This window comes from Neolamprologus brichardi, chromosome 5, assembly GCF_056152115.1.
Source record: "Neolamprologus brichardi isolate AB-2024 chromosome 5, ASM5615211v1, whole genome shotgun sequence".
NCBI classification, from domain to species: Eukaryota; Metazoa; Chordata; class Actinopteri; order Cichliformes; family Cichlidae; genus Neolamprologus; species Neolamprologus brichardi.
The window spans coordinates 13,876,644-13,898,336 of record NC_142108.1 but is presented as its reverse complement, the minus strand read 5'-3'; the positions used below and the strand labels follow the sequence as shown (position 1 = coordinate 13,898,336).

The 21,693-nt window shown below is 39.3% G+C and overlaps 3 protein-coding genes and 1 long non-coding RNA gene across 7 annotated transcripts; 2 read left to right on the top strand and 2 right to left on the bottom strand.

Annotated features, from left to right (window-relative positions):
- Positions 1-2,037: 2,037 nt before the first annotated feature.
- atf1 (activating transcription factor 1) lies at positions 2,038-9,137 on the top strand. 4 transcript variants are annotated; one of them, XM_006807547.3, is made up of 8 exons: positions 2,038-2,054; positions 4,991-5,094; positions 5,944-6,066; positions 6,167-6,264; positions 6,352-6,485; positions 6,774-6,956; positions 7,703-7,856; positions 8,145-9,137. In XM_006807547.3, the coding sequence occupies exons 2-8, from the start codon at positions 4,996-4,998 to the stop codon at positions 8,287-8,289; spliced, it is 936 nt and encodes a 311-aa protein (XP_006807610.1). In that variant the 5' UTR covers positions 2,038-2,054; positions 4,991-4,995; the 3' UTR covers positions 8,290-9,137. The 4 variants fall into 4 exon arrangements, with proteins under 4 accessions (XP_006807610.1, XP_006807608.1, XP_006807611.1 ...); XM_006807545.3 differs by lacking the exon at positions 2,038-2,054 and adding an exon at positions 4,003-4,192; XM_006807546.3 differs by lacking the exon at positions 2,038-2,054 and adding an exon at positions 4,219-4,354.
- On the bottom strand, positions 9,104-11,028 carry LOC102782606 (thiol S-methyltransferase TMT1A-like). Its single transcript, XM_006807544.3, has 2 exons — positions 10,381-11,028; positions 9,104-9,534 (listed from the first exon to the last, which is right to left on the bottom strand). The coding sequence occupies exons 1-2, from the start codon at positions 10,876-10,878 to the stop codon at positions 9,298-9,300; spliced, it is 735 nt and encodes a 244-aa protein (XP_006807607.1). The 5' UTR covers positions 10,879-11,028; the 3' UTR covers positions 9,104-9,297.
- On the top strand, positions 10,404-21,452 carry LOC148102747 (uncharacterized). Its single transcript, XR_015719035.1, has 3 exons — positions 10,404-10,521; positions 15,341-15,411; positions 20,970-21,452. It is a non-coding gene; the product is annotated as an uncharacterized LOC148102747 (long non-coding RNA).
- Positions 11,079-16,978, bottom strand: LOC102782313 (thiol S-methyltransferase TMT1A-like). The gene is made up of 2 exons (XM_006807543.3): positions 16,422-16,978; positions 11,079-11,772 (listed from the first exon to the last, which is right to left on the bottom strand). Exons 1-2 carry the CDS (start codon positions 16,914-16,916, stop codon positions 11,539-11,541), a joined length of 729 nt encoding a protein of 242 aa, XP_006807606.1. The 5' UTR covers positions 16,917-16,978; the 3' UTR covers positions 11,079-11,538.
- Positions 21,453-21,693: the final 241 nt, after the last annotated feature.

Genomic DNA, 21,693 nt, shown 5'->3' with positions numbered 1-21,693 from the left:
AGGACATCACCTGGTTTCATCTTCATGTTTCCCTCTCACCAGATAACCAAACCGACATCATGACCAGCAGCTTTGCAGCTGTGGCTCCAGCAAACATCAGCTGATACTAGAAAGTAATATTAAATAAATTCTAACAACAGCTGATCAAGCTTAAACGTGCTGCTGTTGTTTAGCGCGACATCAGCTGGTTTCCTCTTTCTGGCGCAAAGTGGGCGATAAATAAACAAGAGAGCCGATCAGCTGATCATTGATCAGTTTTCATAATTGAAGTAGAAACGGGAGAGGGAGGGGGAGAATGAGCGAAGGAGAGGCAGCTGTGCAGCAAAGACACAGAATAACTCCAGCTTTGTGCCTTTTTCATTGTAGCTGAATTATGGGACAAACTGTTCCTTTTCACCTCAATACAAAACGCTTAATATTTTCTCTGAATACCAGACAGGACGGTTGGCAACTCTAATAACTTATGAACAGTGTTGGGAAGGTTACTTTTAAAATGTATTTCATTACAGAATACAGAATACATGCCCCAAAATGTATTCTGTAACGTATTCCGTTACGTTACTCAATGAGAGTAACGTATTCTGAATACTTTGGATTACTTAATATATTATCATGCTGTTTACAACTACATGAATGTACTATTGCTGTGATTTATTACTGTTACTGAAGGTCCGCGGCTCCGAACCGTAGTAAAGGGACCTCTGGCTAATACGTTGGGTTCGTGTCGGGCTCGTAGCTGAAAACTAGCTTTACTTTGTTGTCTGGGTCAACTTTGCTAGCAGAGACAGAGAGAGGCGTTGAAAGGCTGCTCCAACAGAACTTATTGTTTTTGGAGGAAAACACGAACACGGTGTACAGTCGAGTCTTAATAGCTTACTTACAGCTGGGCTCGTCAGGCTCTCTTCTTGGCTGCAGTGGTTATTATTATATTTACATGCTTCCAGCTCCCGTTTTTGCTCGATGACAGCTCGTACTTTTCCTTTTTCTCCCTCCCTCGCTCACAGACACATAACGTGTATGGCAGTCCATTCTCCCTGCAGCACGGACTACACTGCCTATGATGCTACATTCTTTAGAGCTATACCTGTAGCATTCTGCCTGTTAGCTTAGCACAACAACAACAACAAGGCCTCTCTCACCCAGGAAACACGCAGAGAGAGAGAGCGTCACCCTGTAACCATGGCAACCGTAACGCTGCCGCCTGGAACAACAGAACGTAGCTGTCAAACAAACCCCAAACAGTCCTGACCCGCGACAACATGAAACAGGGAAGTACCGCCGTGTAATCCATTTATTTCAACAAAGTAACTGTATTCTAAATACCACCTTTTTAAACGGTAACTGTAACGGAATACAGTTACTCATATTTTGTATTTTAAATACGTAACGGCGGTACATGTATTCCGTTACTCCCCAACACTGCTTATGAACAAAATAAAGTTCAACATCATTCATAGCACCCACCCAGCTGTATAGAAACTCTGTCATGCTAGCTAGTACGCAGTACGGAAAAAGTTAGCATAACGAAAATAAACTCCACCTAAACTTGGTTTATATCTGACCCAGATAGACTGCAGGTCATAACTTCTTACCTGAAGTTCAGTTCACACTTGGACCAGCGGCCGCCTCGGGTCTCTTTTCCTTCTGCGTCCCCTTTCCCTCATCCACCTGCTGGCCTCCACCACTTGCTAATGTTACTGAATCTGTGGAAGCTCCGCGATAGCCACCACACGAAGTAACGAGTAACGACCGTATCTAAATCCCAGTAACGACTAACGCGTTCCTGATTTTGGCATAATAACTAGTTACCGTGCTCGTTACCACAATAATAACGTAGTTACTGTAACGCGTTACTTAATAACGCGTTAGTCCCAACACTGGTTACCAGCAAGGATACCATGTTCAAAGCTACATTAAATCCCCTTTCTTAGGGGACAACTGCTCTTGCAAGTTGTCTTGCCTAAATACATTGACGTGCTACCATGGGAATGGGTGATTTTTTTTTAAATATTTTTTTTGTTAAGGAGCTGCTGAATGGGTGCACATAACAAAGTGTAAGTTAAGTGTAAGTGCTTCCTTTACAGTAACTGCTACCTGCTCCACACTATGTGCAGTAGAAGTCTTGATCCTCTCTGAAAGGATGTGAAAACAACTCAACACCTTTTTTCTGTGAAAAATTCTTAAGTCACTCACTTAGACACACTGTAGGTTTGCAAAGCTGCAGTCTTATCTTTTCTGCACTGCCGTATTTTCAGCAGGCACAACTGCACACAGACATTTAGTGAGTGTATTTCTATAGGATACATCTTTTGAACCTATTACAGAATAACCTGGGTCATATTCTCAATTAACAGGCTCTACAGTTCTACCAATAATTTTACACGTGTTTTGTAAGGTCACAGTGACCTTGACCATAATCACCATAACTAGTTCGTGCCCGTGTCAGTTTGTGTGAAATCTGAAAAAAATTGCCTCATGGAGTTTGAGATTTACATTTGCACAGCTGTCACTGACTCCGAGCTGAAAACATATCAAAGTATTTTAAAAGATATGCAACAAACATGAACATAACTTTTAGCAAATGGGTCAAACCACTGATGTGACTTCAGAGGGGATTTTTTTTTTTTTTTTTTTTTTTACTGGTACTGAGATTTTACTCACCCCTAACCAGCTGTGGCGGATGGCTGCCCCTCCCTGAACCTGGTTCAGCCTGAGGTTTATTCTTGTTAAAAAGGAGTTCTTTCTTCCCACTTTGGCCAAGCGGGTTGTTTGATTGCTGGATTTTTCTCTATTTTCTGTAGGGTCTACACTTTACAATATAAAGCGCCTTGAGGTGATGGTTGTTGTGATTTCGCATTATACAAATTAAATTAATGTGAACTAAATTAAATTACATGCGTACATAAAAGTGGCAAGTGTCTAAGAAGCGTTAACAACAAAATATACTACAGGGCGGGTCATTTATATGGATACACCGTAATAACATGGTAATGGTTGGTGATATTAAAGTCCTGTTTGTGGCACTTTAGTATATGCGAGGGGGCAAACTCCTCAAGATGGGTGGTGACCATGGTGGCCATTTAGAAGTCGGCCTTCTTGGATACAACTTTTGTTTTTTCAATAGGAAGAGGGCCATGTGACACATCAAACTTATTGGTAATGTCACAAGAAAAACAATGGTGAGCTTGGTTTCAACGTAACTTTATTCTTTCCCTGTACATTATACATGATCTAAAAAATATGTAATATTTTTGTCAAATTTAAATCACATAGATATAGTAAAAAAAATACAACTTCTATTAAAAACTTATAATTAAAAAACAAAAATAACTAAGAAGGCACTAGCATCATCAAATCAGGACACAGAATCATAAAAAGAAAAATCAAATTAGAAATCAAACTCAAAAGGACAGATGGACGACGTTAAAAAGTTGCAGACATTTAGCCTTGAATGCTCTGCTTGCATTGCAAGCACAAAGTCATATGTGTATATATATATATATATATATATATATATATATATATATATATATATATATGATATGAGTAAATATCATAGATAGTTGAGTTTGTTGTTTCATTAAAAGCAAGAAAAAAATTGGCCTTTCGTGTGCAAATTTTGATTTGAGAATGCGTAGAACATGGCAAGAACCTGCACTACATGAATAATATAAAATGCATAATCAGCAACAACTAGAGAAGAATCAGAGAAAATGTTGTCAACTATATCAACCATTAACATGAAGACAAAAACAAATGAGAAGATGTGTCAGGAGGCTGTCCACAGATAGAGCATTTCACACCTGTCATTCTTTGATCAGTTTAAATGAACCTTCTTCAAATCAACATCTCAGAAAATGTTGCAGCTCGAATAGTCAGAATTGTCTTTATTCCCTGAAAACATAATGAAGTAAACTTTTCATTTCTCTCTGTTTACTAGTTGTTCAAACTCTTCTCACCAATCACAAAGCCTAAAGAAACTGTTACGTAATGCGTCTTTGCTTTAGCAGCACCGCCCATTTCCTTTGGGAAAAAAGTGGTCAGCGATTTTTTTAGCTGACATCTTTATGTTTTTAGCCTTTTAGCCTTCGGTGCTAAGTACTTTTAGGATTACTTTTTTGATCAAAGGTCTATACCCAAATCGCAGGAAGTCCACGCTGTGAGCGAGAGCAGCTTCTCTGCATTTGAAAAGGTAAATTTCAGCTGCCTGAGCGGTAATTTTGTGCTCGTGTGGCTGTCTGCTCGGCTGTGGCGGTAATGGCGGCTGCTACTTCGTCAACTCCTCGCCGTTTTACGAAAAGGGAAGGTGTAGTTAGCTTAATGGCTCCCCGTATCGCTGACGTCTGTTGACGCGGTAACTTGCGTGCCAGTGACAGAGTTGCACATATTTGCTCATTCAGACAAAAGCTTGTCCATCCTTTGAATCAGAGGAGAGAAACTTGCCTCGGATGTTGCTATGAAATCGATTTATAAGATTTAAACTGCTCAACATCCGTTTTACTGTACGTTAGCTACCGTTAACTAGCAAGTGTAACCTTAGTGATCTAGATCATTCTAGCAGTGAGGAGCTTTTATTTTATCCGAAAACGTTTCCTTGGCATGGAAGTTGCACATTGTAAAATTGGCAATAAATGAATAAAGAAAAAAAGTTAAAACTGTTGACTGTCGGGCCTAGGCATGTTTCGTAACTCCTTTGCAACGTTAGTTGCATTTGGGCTAGCGCGACCTAACCAAAGAGGAAGTTGGTTTTTTTTAGTTGGCCTTAATTCACGTTTTTTAAACTGCAGAATAATTAAATAAACTGTGATTTGACCGCTCATATATTCTTCACAGTGATTGTTTTAATGGTGTTAAGTAGTAGAGGAAAAGAAGCAGAGAAGGCCACAGCGGATTGGTTACAACATGTCACAGGCGTACCACCCCGCCACAGAAAGTTGTTGTTAACACTAGCGCCACTATGAAACGGTAATATTGACTTATTTCTTCCCAGTTACTATGGAAGAAGTACAGCAGGTCAGCAATGGTATTGAGTTACAGACTGCAACCATTCCCACTACCATCACAACCTCTCAGTTCTCACAGATAGGCCACCAGGTAACTAATAGATTCAAAATGCATTAAGAAGTATCACTGCTATACTACAGCTGCTCTCGCACTGCTGATAATACAAGGCCACTTATGAATGCCAGGCTGAAAGCGCATATCTGACCTTTTGTTACAGCTTCATGTTTAGGTTCATTCATGAAGTTTTTTGTTTTCAACTCTTGCTGTTACACACCTTAAATTTGTTTACTTAAAATGGATTAAAGAAAAATTGAAACGAAATAACCAAATACATTCTAGGTTGTAGTGTAGTAAGTCTGCTTGGTTTAGTCTTGCTGCTTATTTCATAAAGCTGTTTCAATTCATATCTGTAGTACTATTGAGGTCACAGTATCTATGAACTATCCACTTAAAGTACATGGTGTCCAAATGAGGATAAATGAAGACGTAAATGTGACAAAAAGCAACTATGTGGAATCATATTGTTATCAGCTTGTCAGGTTTATAAATAATAATTTTAAAGATAGTTTTTCTTAATTTTTTCTCTTATAGTTTGTTATTTTTAGTCATACTAATTGGATATTGCCCTTGCTACTGAGTGTCTTTTAAAAAAAGGAGGGGAAAAGCATTTGTGAACAATTAAAGACGAATTTACCTCTACTAAAACTACACCGGAGTGCCACAGGAAGCTTCGTGACGAAATATGGCAAAAATAAAAAGTATGTTGTGTGTAAATTTGAGTGAAAATTTCCTTATATCCTTATTAATGTTTCTGTTGTTCTCAAAGGTTCTGAGCACACTTGTGTGTATGTATACACACACACACACACTGACACCAAGCTACTATGTCAAACATACAGTTTTTTTACATTTAGAACTTTTCTGTGTTTTTTTTTCCAGATGTCACTGGGTGGTTCTCCTGTAGCTGTTGTGCAGCTGCCTGGTGGTCAGTTTCAGGTTCAGGGTGTGATCCAGTCTGCACAGTCATCAGTCATTCAGTCCCCTCAGGGGCAGAATACACAAGTAAGACCGGCTGCTTTTCTCAGCTCTGTATTTATTTTATTTTCAAATGGACCTTTTGCTTAAATTGTTTTTATATCATAATTGACCACCTACTTTCAAGGCCCTGGGTACAGACAGTGAAGACTCACAGGATTCATCAGACAGTGGAGCAGCAACTCAAAAAACCAGAGAAATACTGGCGAGGCGGCCTTCATATCGGTAAGGAAAACAAACAAAAAGAAGCTGAAAACCCAGTTCTCGTTTAATAAACAACAATTCAGGGACTGTCATTTTCTCACATTATAGAAAAATCCTGAATGACCTTTCAGCAGAGGAAGTGGCACACATTGAGGGAAAGGACAGCAGTCCCACATCCACAGGAGTTACGGGTGTTACAGTACCAACCACACCAATCTACCAGACCAGCAGCGGCCAGTACAGTAAGCGCTTTTCCCTTCAGTTATACTTGAAAGGAGAACCTACAAAATGTTTCTCGCTGACTTGCGAAATTAAGAATTGCCTTGAAATGTAATATATATATATATATATATATATATATATATATATATATATATATATATATATATATATATGGGAAAGAGCTCTATATACATGGAGCGCTATACTGAAAGTTAGAATTTTTGTAGTACTTGAGCTACTCACAAAAAATGTCATTTTTACTTTTGCTTTACCGGCTTCTAATACTGTTTGTGTAATTTTTTTTCTAGTTACCATAGCTGCAAATGGCACAATCCAGCTGGCATCTCCAGGGTCTGAAGGCATTCAGGGACTTCAGGCTGTCACCATGGCCAACTCTGGTGGAGCCCAGTCAAGCACCACCATCCTTCAGTATGCCCAGACACCTGATGGACAGCAGATACTGGTGCCTAGCAATCAGGTTGTTGTACAAGGTTAGTCAATAGAATTTGCCAGAGTTTTCAACCAGTTTTTGCCTGATTACTTTTTTGTGAGATTAAATGTGTTCAGCTAAATTATGCTCTCTCATAACATGTTCCAGTCAGATGACGGTGCCTTATCAAGGGGCTCTGACTACAAGAACAATGTAGGATTGGCAGTTAAAAAAAGTAAATCCAGTCACAAGTCTTCCTGGAGCTTACTCCAACATCCTGTAGTACATACCACGGACCAGTAGAATATGGGAAAACACACATACTACACTAAATATATACCTACCATGCAGCATATTGTGTAGTGGCCTTGTGTCTGAAAATCTTTACATTCTTAGATTTTATCTGCTCAGTGGTATGTGTGTAGTAACTTGCCAGATACAGCTTGTAAGGTTCTTTATAAGAACCATCTTACTTCCAACAAGATGTCTTTTTATTTTTCAGTCTAATTATTGTTTATTTGAAAAACAAACCCAAACTGCTAGTTGAGTCACATAGGTTTGAAATCTTTTGAAATAAGAAGGGTAGAAAAAAGGCCAACAAACCCAAGCAGTAATAATTCAAATTTCTGGTGAACACAAGAATTCCTCGTGTGTGCCAAGTGAAGTAATATATGTCTTGTTGGACTATACCACTGTACATAGTTCTGGTCAACTGAGAAATAATTACTGATCAAACATCTTAACTCATGCCTGCTTGCGAAACTCTTGTTTTTCCGGTTGTAATTCTTTGACTATTGTTCCACACAGGTGCAGGAGGAGAAGTGCAGACGTACCAGATCCGCACAGCACCCACATCCACTTCCTTGCCTCAGACTGTAGTTATGACGTCTCCTGTGGGACTGTCCCAGACTAAAACTGATGATCCAACACTGAAAAGAGAAATTAGGCTCGCAAAAAACAGGTAAATCCACAGTGTATTTGTGAGTAAAACAAGGTCTCATATTCTGCCTGGATGGGGAAGCTTTAACAAGTTGTATGAAAAAGCTACAAGTTTACAAAATCATCAACTGATTTGGACCCGAAAAAACAATCTATAGGTGTGAAAATGCCCTAGGTGCTTTTACTTTGTGTACATTCATTTTATGGTTATAGTTATAGTTTGGGGAGGTAGGGATTGGACAAAATCCTCTATCACCGTATCAGTAAGTTTATAGTGCACATTGTGAAACACTTTTTTTCCTGTTTTCAGAGAGGCAGCCCGTGAATGTCGACGGAAGAAAAAGGAATATGTTAAATGCCTGGAAAACCGCGTAGCTGTTCTTGAGAACCAAAACAAGACTCTGATTGAAGAACTCAAAACATTAAAAGATCTTTATTGTGTTAAAACAGGGTAACCTGTGTGAATAATGTTCATGGATTGGGACGTAGTGTGACAGTGGTGCACCTCAGCCATTTGGACGTGATGGGGTTTCTGGGAACACTTCATTTCAGGCTGAGATTCTACAGGGTTTTGTTTTTTGTTTTTTTTACTCTGTTTGATATAAAAAAAAGTGACTTATAGCAGTGACGTTTACTCAGAAAAAAAATACAAATTGGCCATTTTTCCACCTGCTGTTTTTAAAAAATGCTAATGCTATAACATTTATAGTTGTGTACATTTTTAATAATGGGAGATGTGAAATTGTGAGCTTTAATGTTTAGTCTCAGTTTCTAAATGTATCCCTTTCCTTTTTTTCTTGTTTTTTTTTTTTTAAAACTTTGCTGTTGGATTTTTTTTTTTCTTAAACAACATCTGCAGAAATTTGACTATATAATTACTACACAGACATATTTTGTTTATTTTATGAACCAGCATTTCCCTTCATTTCCCTATAAGGAGATGTTACAATTGTCATTCCTTATGTTTGTGCAATGCAATATAAAAGGTAAGAGAGAAAGGAAACAAACAAAATTAAGTGTGGTTTGTTTGGGTGTTTTATGGCCGTTCCTTAGACAATCAGGGAAAAAAAGCACGGTGTCCAGGTAATATTTATTATATACATCATGGGAGGGAAGGGAAAGGAGAACAAAACAGTAAATGAAATGTTGCTGATTGTGTAAATAAATATATTTTCACTCAATTTATGTAGTGTGGCTAATGTATTGCAATAAAAATGTAAGCAGATCTGTTATACTTACAGGGATGAATGAAAATAATTTCAGGTGTTTTTTCAGAATTTTAAACTTGTGTGCACTCAGATGGGCTGCCTTTCAAAATAAACCTCCAGCCTGAACTTGGACCTCAACTAGTAGTTTGAAATTCATATGTGAACTCTGGACAGGCCATTACAAGTGTTGCTTTAGGATGTATGTCACTGTATAACCTGAATGCTTTAATATAAACTCCACAGTCCACCATGCAGTCATTTAATACAATATCCCATGATGTGTGGCCTGATCATCAAACTGACATCTGGAGCATCAATGTGTCTCAAGTTAAGCTCGGAAAAACCAGCTACCTCTATATCTTTCCATGTTGCTCTGGTAATCATGCATCCATCCCCGAGAAAGCACCAGAGAGGCTCAAACACATACTGCAAAAAGTATGTCCAGGATGAAGAATCTGAGACAACATGTTCCAAAAAGTAGAAGGCGCCGCCCTGAAACACAGTCAGCAAAAAAGATTACATTGTGTTCATGTGTGGTTGTGTAATGCTGGTTATACATACACTGGGGCTGACTTTCTGACTGATACTGGTTCAAACTAGATGAAGTGTGACAGAGAAGGGGTGTGGCGACCCCAGTATAACCATTGGACTCCTCCATTGGAGCCATACATCTATCAGATATCTTAGGATTTGACAAGCATAAGGGGAAAAAGAAGTCTACTTTAAAAGTGCGGTCTTTTGCATATTTTAACTTAAAATATTTAACAGAGTTGTTCAAATGCCATGCAAGACGTGTGAAGTTCAGGTAAAATATCACCTTCAGTGGGTCGACCACAGATGATGCAAAATCTGCATAAGTAGATACTTCACAGAGAAACCAGTCTAATACTTTGTAGAATGGCTTCATTTCATTTCATCACTTGAGATGCCACTGACTATACTACATGTTGAGTACTTCTGGAAGAAGGGCTTCTAGAGCTACAGATTTTTGCCCAGTCTCTAGCCCTAGCTTTTAATATTGGCGGACGTTGGGGCCAAATACTTTTTCCTTCTCACTGTTGCCAAGTGCCTGGGGCTCATCTGATGTAAAGCATGTTGAGAGTAGGTTGTTGTTCTGATGTAACGCTATGTAAATAAGACTGAGTTAAATTGGATATGTTGTCCACTGCTCTACAAGAAGCCGGGAAATGGTGGTAATAACACACCGAGTGTGTTTAATGCCACATAATGGATTTACTAGCCGTCCTCATGTAACCGACTACACTGCCATTCATGCGCGTTAGCAGCAAATAAAATAAATCCTACTGAGCCTGAAGGCAGCACCGAGACGTTACTTACTGTTCTGAGAACGCGCCGGGCCTCCTGCAGGACCTGCTGCACATTGCTGACAGAGCACAGGACCAAGGTGCAGACAACAACGTCCGCAGAGCCGTCCCGTACTCCTCGCATGTCCTCCCCGGAGACGCACATAAACTTGTCGTAAGTCAGATGCTGGTTTGCGTCCATGCTCATCCGCAGGTACTTCTCGAAGTGCGGGTTGGGGTCAGTGCAGATCACCGTGCAGCCGTGGGGGTAAAACTTGAAGTTAGCTCCGCTGCCGCACCCGATCTCCAGCAGGCGAAGGGTGCCATCGGTATCTGCAAATCTGGCCATGTTTCGGAAAAGCTCCCTCTTGACTCTGTGCATTTTGTCGTTGTATGAAAATGTCACATTGTAGGCGAGCAAGGGAAAAAGGCGTTTGTACATGCCACGCAGCCCTATGACCTGCATTGCGTGCAAGGGCAGACTCAAGGCTGAACAAAGCAGCCTGCATAATTTCATTAGACAAACCTTCATTTCTCACTGAGCTTACCTGAAATTTTGCTGTGGCACCTGAAGATGAACGACTTAAGAAGCTCAAAAGATTATAATCTTTAACACGTGACCAACGCATCTCATTAACACCAGGAGGTGCTGGAAATGCAGTGCAGCCTACATGAGAGTGAAAGCAACACCAAGTTCCTCCAATCTTTGAAAGAAAACACAGACAAACTCAGTGGGATAAAGACTTTTAATTGCTGCTGTTTTGACACAGTCACCTAAATAACAGCAAAAAATATAAATTTTATCTGATTTTAATCACAAAAGGTACAAATCAATCCCCATAGCTCACAAACACTAACAAATTTTTTTTCCCAGCAAGCAGTTTGGGAATGAGGAATGGAGGACGAAACACCACAATGTATTTGTCACTTTAGCTGGATTCAAAATTAGAGTTGTGTGCTGTCTATGTAAGGTTGTCTTTTTAGTGTTCATCTTTTTTGTACAACACTAATGACTCACTCTAATAAAAAAAAAAAAAATAGTATTAAGGTGACTGGTGGTTTCTATCACTGGTGGTCACATGATAGAAGAGGAAAAAGGCAGTTAATGCTCAGCATATTCAGAAGCTGGTTGTGTGTCTGTGTGTTTTGGAAGGGGGTGGGGGGGCTCCCTAAAAAGATAATCAGACTGCATTTATTTGACAGCATAGCCCGAGATGTGAGGTTTTATTATGAAGAAGAATGGCGCTTCAATGTGTCTTAGTTTGAGATCAGAGAATCCGGCTTCCTCCACATATTTCCATGTTTCCCGGATGATCCAACATCCGTCACCGTAGTAGTACCACAAAGGCTGGAGAACGTGCTGAAAGAAGTACGTCCAAGTCGAGGTGTCACCAGCTACGTGCTCTAAGAAGAAGAAGGCTCCACCCTGCACGACAAAGATTTAACATGTAAACTATAAAGTGTGTCAATATTGGGTAATGAGTGGTAAATTAATAGTTTAACTGGCAAACACGCAGGCGCTCATTTCATTAACTTAAGATCTACTACAGAACACACAAATTGATAAACAGAAAAAATACATCCCCAACAAAAAAAAACAACCAACCAAAACAGTGGAACAGTGGTGAGCTTTTGTAGCTGTGGCCAGCCTACCAAAATCACTCGAAGAAAACATCAATGTCTCATCCAGGAGGACAGAAAGAAAAAAACAGAACATAATCTAAAGACTGAGAAATTTGTTTACTGAAAAAAATCCCTAAGAAGAATGTCCGGCCATCAATTCATGTCCTAAATCTCAAGGTTATTTGGATTATGCAGCAGGACGATTATCTGAAACACTAGAAAGTCCACCTCTGAATGGCTCAAAAAAGAAATGACGGTTTTGGCGTGGCCAAGATCCTTTGACATAGCCATAAACAGCCATTCATGCTCAAAAACCCTTCAGTGTAGCTGAATTAAAACACAAGAGTTGCCCAGAAATGTGAAAGACTGATTCCAGTTATCACAAACACTTGATAACAGTTTTTGTTGTCAAGGGTGGAAAAACCAGTTACCAGGTTTAGGGAGTGATTACTTTTTCATATAGGGCCAGGTAGGTTTGGATAATTTTTTAACCCTTAATAAATGAAAATCATCATTTTTCTGATTAAATTAAAAATTCAATGTATAAAACAATATCCTTAAGAAATATATGCACTATAACGATCTAATAATTTAATTAATATTGCTTTAAATTAATATGGAATCCCATAAAACAGACCTAAAGGCCTTAAACTGGAGACAGATTTTTAAAAAAAAGGTGCATGGTACAAAGTGCTATTACTGTCCATCTAGTGACTTAGTGCCTATTGGACTGATATTGGAAACTAAGAACTGATTTCAGTATTGCTGTTGGATATAACAGGTGGTCTCTAATAAATTTAAGTAATGTTTATGTTGTACAATCAAACAGAAAATGATGATAAACTTTTTAAAGTGTGAACACTACAGTTGTTTTCTTGATGACTCCTCAACTTTTACTGATTAATGCAGAACCACAGCTGGAAGGCAGTAAAGTCCACCAAGAGAAGGTGGCAGTACCCGCTTATCACGATCACGTGTCCTAAAGCTCACAATTGTTAAAGCGATAGAGAACACTTAGACAATTATTACTTCCATGAAAATATATTGACTCTAGACAATGACAGACTCTTAGGATACGAAGTAACTGAACCAGGGGCGATTTTAGCCCAGTTTTGGAGGTGCTTCAGCACCCCCAAAATGAATCAAAGCACCCCCAAAGATGCCTTACTTTTTTGAAAATATTTGCTGTTTGTGGGACACACTACTAAAAGTATAAAAAGCATACAGTACTTAATTGAGATGGAACATTTTAACAACAAAAGTATAGATAACCCCTCCCCCCTCCCAAAATGGTTTGTTCCAGCTCGGCTCTCTCCTACTCGCTCTAGCGTCGTTGCTGCCAGAGCCATGGTGGCTGAGACGCAGCGGAGCAGAGGTGGAAGTGCCTGGCTTAAAACAGGACATATTAGCTGCATTTAACTTTCAGTTACTCTTTATATAGTTAGGTAGGAGTCAGACCATGTTTCTTTTTAACTGAAAAACATTACACCAGGTAACCTGCTGTGTTGAAAATAGGGCTGCCACGATTAGTCGACTAGTCACGATTACCTCGACTATCAAAATCATCGACGACTGATTTAATAGTCGACGCGTCGTTTGAAACTTTGTAAGATCACAAAAGACGCAGGAACAAGTAGTATAATTTAAGAGTGTAATAACGGACTGAAACAGAAGATGGCAGCACTGCATGTACAAGGATGCCAGCTGCCGTTACACCCCGAAGAAGAAGAAGGAGCTGTGTCCAGTGTTGCCAACTTAGCGACTTTGTCGCTATATTTAGCGAGTTTTCAGACCCCCTAGCGACTTTTTTTCTAAAAAAAAGACGTGAAAGCGCATATCGCTTTTACTCTCAACAAGCAGCGGGTGCTGTAACGCAGTCAGTTCTTCTTTTACTCTTTTACTGTTATGCTGTTTTGTGGATCACAAGGTTTAAAACTACTTATAAACACACACACACACACACAAAGTAACTCCACCAGAGTGCCTATTTCGGGTCACTTTTGCTGGTCCAAGCCCGGGTAAAGGAGCAGGGTTGGAAATGTGACATTAAAAAAAACAATAATTGCTAAAATAAATTTAATTTGTAGTTCTAAATAAACTTCATATGCATTTAGGACGTTTTTTACTCACTTTATGTCTCTTCCACGATGTTATTTCTCTCTACAACAACATAGGTTACAATGACATTAGCATGACAAATTATGCAAATTAGGTGATGACGTCATTTAGCGACTTCTAGCGACTTTTAGGACAACCAATAGCGATTTTCCTTACTGAGGAGTTGGCAACACTGCCCAGAATTCATAGCGCGGCCCAGCTCAGTTTCCAACAATGGCGGCAGCTAGTTAGTTTTAATATTACTCTTATTATTCTTTCTGGGTCACAAAATAAACGTTTAGCATATTTTCAGGCGATAATGTAGCTGTGTAAACCTCAAATATCTGCTCAGTTTATCAAGACACCACATATTTTCAAAAGCGCTCCGACGTTTTCAGAGACGTCTGTTACCCACTAGCTTGACAGCTAGCCGGGGGCAAGGCTCACTAGAGCCCGTGAGAACACCGGACTCCGGCAAATCGTTTTCAAACCCACTGCGGTCTTTCGCTACTCAGGTTAAACATATATAAGTCACTTAGATAACTTAAAAATGTTATTGTTTGGCTTTTTTTAGTATTTTATTTGTTCCTGAGTAAATCAGTTAGGCTGAGATTAAAGTTATAGTTTTTACACAGCTGAATGAACGTCAAGCAGACAACGGATTATCAGAAGTGTGAGATGCTCGAGAATATACTCCGGTGTCCCGTTATATTTTAGATAACAATGAGTTTATTAAACTTCACCTAAACAATCTGCAAATTTCATTCAAATTTAATAAACTATCATCTTGTCTTTATTTTTAGTTAGCACGTACCTTAAACACTTAAAGCTGTAAGCTAATGATAGTTATATGAGAGCAGATGCATGCTGGTGCAATAAGCTGTACGCTGTACATCCAATGGATGCATGATCTGATTAGTCGACTAATTGCAAAAATAATCGGTGACTAGTCGACTATCAAAATAATCGTTTGTGGCAGCCCTAGTTGAAAACGTGTTTTCCGACGATGTTTGCTCTGTAGTAAAATTAGCGATATTTGACTGCCCTGTTGATCTCATTGAAATGTATACAGCCTATTTAAAATCTAAAACTTAACATTGTCCGTAGCCTGCTGTTGTTACCACTGTCCTGTTTGAAATGTAATGAGAGAAACTGGTTATTTTGCCATATGTCCATGTGCCGATATTGAACCCAAGGTACTAACTAGCTAACTGACTGGATGTCCATTAACCTTATAACTCCTGTTGTGTGTGTGTGTGTGTGTGTGTGTACAGATTGTCAGTCCAAAGAGGGAGAGAGGAAAGAGGGGAACATGAGGACAAAGTACGAGATCAGGAAGTACCAGGTAAGAAAACAGACAGGGAGTACTAACAGGCAAAACAGTAACTGTTAAACTGGCAAAGAAAAAGAAAGACAAACAACTAATACAAACAACTCATACAATCTGGAAGTTGTGTTCTCCCTATATTAAAGCTGCTATACAGTCTCTGCAAAACAAACTGGGTTGTCAGCCCTGGCACTGCATTACCATACTGAGCTTCAGTCAGAGGAAGTCACGGTTGCCAAAGACTTTATAAAGCTCAAGAGTGAGGCTGGTGCCATTCCAGATATGTTGACATTGTACAATCTTCTGGATAGTCAGATCTTCCCCAAACTGAAAACTGTTTTTCAGGTTGCCCTAACAAACCCAGTTAGCAGCTGTAGCTGTGAAAGGTCTTTTAGTGTCTTGAGTCAGCTCCATATCTGGCTGAGAAGGACCATGGGTCAAAGCAGACTCCAGCACCTGGCTGTGATGTCAGTTGAGAAAGAGATGCGTGAGAGACTTGACCACCAAAATGTGATAGACAGATTTACCAACCTCAAGGTGAGGCGACGTAGGTTAAAAGAAAAGAAAAAATCTGCAGAGCCATAGTAGTATCTGCAGTAAAGATCTTTTCATACATTGTATACATTGTACCAAAGGCCAAGTGTCTCCATTTTCTAATAATATTTTGTATATTTCAAGGACTCTTCTATTTTTGGAGTGTATTTTTTATGTATCTGTATTGTATTATACATACACTTTAGAAGTGAATCTCTGTCCAAAAAATGCACACAGTTTACTTTTTACTCACTATGAGCATCATTTATCATACCAAAGCTCTGATCCTAGAATCGCCCCTGAACTGAACCCCCCCCCCCCCCCCCCCCCCCAAAAAAAAACAACAACAACAACAACAACAACAACAAAACCCACACGTACTGTCAGCATATAATCAGAGAAGCAGCACAAATAATAACGTAAACAGCATGGCTGCCGATCAGTGTTTAATGGACTCGATTCAGTCTGAAGTTATTGCTGCAAAGCCCACTCACTGGTCGCAGTATGCGGTGTGTCTCTCGCAGGGTTTGGCTCACGTCGTCCACAGAGCAGAGCACTAGGGTACAGACTACAACATCTATCGAGTCGTCGTCCACTGCCCTCAGGTCCTCCCCCGACGCCACCACAAATCTCTCATATCTCAGGTGATCGTTCTTGGCCATAGTTTCTGTCAGATATTTCTCAAAATGCGGGTTCGGGTCTGTACAGATCAATCTGCAACCAGGCGGATAAAACTCAAAATTTGCACCTGTGCCGCAGCCAATCTCCAAAATTGTGAGCTGCCCGCCAGCCTTCTTGAACTCTGGCAAAACGCAAAACAAATCCTTCTTTTGATTGTGCATCTTCTTATTGTACGATTTCGCCATCCAATTTATACAAATTGGGAAAATACGCTTGTATATTCCGGACAGGCCGACGGCGTGAATCAGGTGAAGCGGAATGCATAATATATTTACTACAGAGCTCAGAAATCTCATTACAGAAGTCATTTTTGCGGAGCACGACTGTCGTGCAGCTAGGCCGCGTAAACAGCAGCGAATGATCGTGGTATAGGAGGTCAGACGGGAAGTGTGTCACGCTTTTCAAAATAAAAGTCGACCTAAAAAAGCTATCACGTTACAAACAGTAGCTGCAAGCATATATATCTGTACGTGGCGGTATTGCTGAAGTTTACAGAAATATATTTCAGAAATAGTTAACCTGCTCATATTTCAATATTACCACATATCAGTACAGTGTAATTCACTGGTAACAGGCCAGTCTCAGACAATATATCAGACTACTGATATATCAGTGAAACTTTAATGGACATGGGCATATCCATTATGGTGGAATCATGTTTTTGACCACCCATCCTTTATCACGTTTTTATAAGATCATTTTTTTCCTCCATCAACTTCTCAAAAATTGTCGAGTCATGTCAAAAAAAAGAAAGAAAAGAGTTTATCCCCTTTTCAATTGTCTGTGAAGGTTCTCGCTCATCCAGGTCATTGCAGTCTTTCACCCCTCATCTAAGACGCTTCTTCAGTTAAATTCTGATGTTTTACTATGAAAACTGACCAGGATATAAAATACAATCTCAGATGAATAAACAGCACATGATGGACTACACTGGGTCATTATTTATTTTAGTAACTGTATAGGCAAGAGTCTCGGAAGATGAGGAACAGAATAACAAACACCAAAATACATTTGTCACTTTAGCTGGATACAAAATCTGTATTATACACCGTCTGTGTTTTTTTAGTGTTTATCTTTTCTTTTTACAAAACTAAAGGATCACTCTAAGGTGACCGGCACTTTTTATCTCTGCTGGTCACATGACAAAGGAGAGGAAAGTGAGTTAAAGTTCAATGTATTTTCACGCTTGTTTGTCTCTCTCTCTCTCTGAAAACAGGACTAAGGTACATAACTTAACATAAGACACAGTGTAACCATTACCAAAAGCTAACTAACAAATACAGAGTTAGACACGCATATAAACACAGAACCTTTACACTGAGAGAAACATAGGGGAAGGCTGCAAAACAAGCAAGAAAACAATTACCATAAAAGCTATTAATAATTACAATAAACACAAATTCTACTAGTTACTAAAACCAGTTCCAAATCAATAATTTTTCTCTCTGGTAAAATCCATATTTTATAACAATCTTTTTTTTTTTTTTTTTTTTTTTTTACCCATTTACTACTAAACTACATTTACTACATAACTTGCAACACAATTACTATGAAGGTTGACATGAAATTGAACTGCATATATTAAATGAAAAACTTAGCTTAGAATTAACGGCAAGCTGTTTCAAAATAAATGGCGAGCAGAACTGTATATTGTCTAATCCGCTATGTTCACAAAGAGGGAAGATTCAATTGATGTCAAAAGTTAAAAAAAAAAAAAAAAAACTTCTGGTGGACTGCTCCAAGATTAAGCAGGAAGTTGATGTGGTTAAAGAGCAGAGAGCAGGTCAGATAAGTGACTGCAAAAATGGCTACTGAAGCTAGCTTTGCAGGCTCTATCACTCTTGTGCCCGGTGTACCTTTTAGGTGAAACCAGCACACGCTGGAGATGTGGACAGAAATGCACATGTGCACCAGGAAAGCCTCCATGCTAATATGAAAATTCTGACATATAATGTCAAGGCTGACAGGGAAGCTTTTTATTCACAGTTTCACATTTAAGACCAGGCTAATGGTACTGAAGGAATGCACCTAAGCTCACATGGCCACTTCCATTCAGAGTGTCTTAGCTTGTGGTCTCTTCATGACATTCTTGCGCACAGTGCATCTTTCAATGGTGCTTTTGAAGCCCTTGGATGTGTACTGGAGAGGATGAAGGCAGGAAGGCAAAAACATCTACATAAATGGTGCTTCATGTGACATAAGGCCATGTTAGTAGGCCACAGGCTAAGGCACTGATGATGTAAGCTCCGTAGAATGTGTAAGGGATTGGCCAACCCTCAGATGTATTCAGGACTTAAAGAGGGGTTTCTGTACACAAAAACTGTGCTCCTTTCTATAGTAAGTAGATCAAAGAACAACAGTGGAAGAGAAACCCCTTACAAGCCTTCTGTAGTTTGATGGAAGCCCAAAAACCTCTTTAAGGTTTCACTTCACTACAGATGGCTTAGTGGAGGTCCCAGTGCTTTCCTCACTTGAGCCCTTCTTCCTCTTGGTCAGCAGTGTTGGATCAGGAGATCTTGAACATTGCCGGGTTTTTTTGAAGAGACATCAGCCAAAAGCTTATTGCTAAGGATGCAGCAGAGTGGAGGCGGATACATGAAGATGATGTTCACATCAAACTGGTACTTGTGTGAGATTACCATGGTGTCTCAAGCTCCAAAGGGACTCTGGTTGGTGTTTGATTGTTTATGTTAGTGTAATGCTGGTGAGAGCCACCCACAGAAGAAAAGAAATGGCAGTTGCTCATACCACCGACCTGTGGGAGATGGTGCTCCAGGTGATGTCCATCTTCAATGGTTTCCTGCAGGGTACCCTAATGGAGAGAGTGGGGAAAGACATCCATGGTCTTTTCCCCCAAATTATGAGGGGAAACCACCATGCCCTCCCAGCTATCTAGAGTATTTCACTAATTACATCAGGGGTCAGCCCTGAGCCCCTTGCACTCGTAATAGACATGCTGAGAGATGAGGTCAGGCAGGCGTCTCCATAGACTATGATGTTTGCAGATGATATTGATCTGTAGTGGAAGTAGGGAGTAGGTGGAAGAGAGCCTGGACAGGTTTGAATAACTGGGGTCAATCATCGAAAGAAATGGACAATTCAGGAGACAAGTGAAGAAGAAAGTGTAGGACGGTGTGGATGGAGACGAGTGTTAGGGGTGATTTGAGACAGAAAGACAGATAGCGGCAAGAGAAAAAAGGAAAGTTTGCAAGGTGGTAGTGAGACCTGCTATAATATATGGTTTGGAGGAGGAAAAGAGGAAGACCACAGAGAAGTTTTATGGATGTAATGAAGGAGAACATGCAGAGGGAAGAGAGGGTGATATGGAGCAAATGATCTGCTATGGTGACCCCTAAATGGACAAGCTAAAAGAAGACAAAGATGAAGAAGATTTGTCTGTATTTTCAGTGCTTAGAGTAAAACCATCTATGCATGGTTACAGATTTAATTTCACATTTGCAAATCTGGTTACACACACATTCCAAATTACACATGAACAAATCTCTCTAAAGATTTACAAATATATTTGCACATTTCTGATCACGCATACATGAATCAGAATACACACACACACACAAATCCCCACAGAGATCAAAATGCACACACCCAAATAATTTTTCTAGCCCCATAGTAGAGTCCACCATGTGAAACTAGCAGATTAACCTAAAATACAACCTCAGATGACCAACAGCACATGACATATTACACTGTCTCATTATTTATTTAATAATAGCACCCTTTTTGTTTCCAATAAGAGGAATTAAAAAGGTAAATAGCAGCCAGGTGCTGTTAATCAAATGCATTCGATTAACATGTCATCAATAAGTGTGGACACCCATGAAAACAGTTTTGGCAGTTTGTTGGTCTGGAGCAAAGCCTCGACCTCAACCCTAATGAAAATTTGAAGCTTGGACTTAAAAGCCAGGTCTGTACCAGAAACCAACCAAATTGGTGAAATTGTCAATGGCTACTAAAACTGTCAGATTTAACCAAATATTAGCCGGGATGTATTGTATTGTTGAGGCTATATGTGCAGTATAGACCCTGTGTGGATTTGGGAAAATCACAAATAAATTCATGCTTTTGCACCCCATTCTTGTTTTTTAAAGTCAACATAGATGTATGTTGTGCAGTTATTCAACCCAGGAAAACAGTTCAAAGAAATTATATAGAGCCCAAAATTACATTCATGCCAATGATGATGGTATGAAAACTTCTAATCACAACTGTAGAGCTATAAATGTCTTTATTTTTGTAATTCTTCTTTGTCAAAAAACACAATGGCATGATTTCAATACGCTTCTTTAACCCCTTTGCAAAGGTAAATAAAACTAATAAAGATAATTTTTTTTTTTTTTCAGATTTCATCAACCAGCTGTCAAGATGGTGGCCCAGGGATGATGATTTGGGCTTGTTTTGCACCTGGGCACCTTATAGTCACTGAAATTACCATGAACTTCTGTGTGTACCAGTGTATTCTAGAGTCAAATGTGAGGGCAAGAAAGAACTCAAGGTGACATAATGTCCCAGTTAAATTCCAGACCTCAACCAGATCGAAATGCTGCAGGACATTAAATGGGCTGTGCCTAAAAAACACCTATGCACCTTATTGAACTAAAGCAATACTGTAAAGAGTAGAGGGCCAAAATTCCCCTACAACAATGTGAGAACTTGATAAAGTTATACAGGACAATGATTGTTTCAAGATATTTCCTCTAAAGGTGGTTCTGCAAGCTATTGAGTCATGACATGTACCTAGTTTTTCCAAACACTGTTTCTAATAATGACACTGTAAAATAGTTCATGTATTGTTGTTCATCTATTCATTTGATGTGTTTAAACAATTTGAGAACCTGCCACGGACCTGATTCTTCTTCTTTTTTAAAAAAAAAAAATGTCCTAATGTTTAAAACCTTACAGCTGCTTCAGTTTTTTTTAACAGGTGCATTTTATATGGCAAAAATTTGTCTCTAGGTTTTTCAATCACATAAACTCCCATGTTGTGTGGTTTACACTGAAAAGAGTCATGGTACTGAACCAAACAATACACTTATAGGTTCATAAATGAAAACATCAATCAAAAAG

Bases quoted from the DNA above. Each gene is read 5' to 3' on its own strand.
- atf1 (XM_006807547.3), top strand. From the start codon at position 4,996: ATGGAAGAAGTACAGCAGGTCAGCAATGGTATTGAGTTACAGACTGCA. The intron at 6,486-6,773 runs GTAAGCGCTTTT...TTTTTTTTCTAG, and splicing joins GACCAGCAGCGGCCAGTACA to TTACCATAGCTGCAAATGGC. The intron at 6,957-7,702 runs GTTAGTCAATAG...TGTTCCACACAG, and splicing joins CAATCAGGTTGTTGTACAAG to GTGCAGGAGGAGAAGTGCAG.
- LOC102782606 (XM_006807544.3), bottom strand. From the start codon at position 10,878: ATGAAGGTTTGTCTAATGAAATTATGCAGGCTGCTTTGTTCAGCCTTG. The intron at 9,535-10,380 runs GTAAGTAACGTC...ACTGTGTTTCAG, and splicing joins CCCGGCGCGTTCTCAGAACA to GGCGGCGCCTTCTACTTTTT.
- LOC102782313 (XM_006807543.3), bottom strand. From the start codon at position 16,916: ATGACTTCTGTAATGAGATTTCTGAGCTCTGTAGTAAATATATTATGC. The intron at 11,773-16,421 runs GTGAGTGGGCTT...TTTGTCGTGCAG, and splicing joins CACACCGCATACTGCGACCA to GGTGGAGCCTTCTTCTTCTT.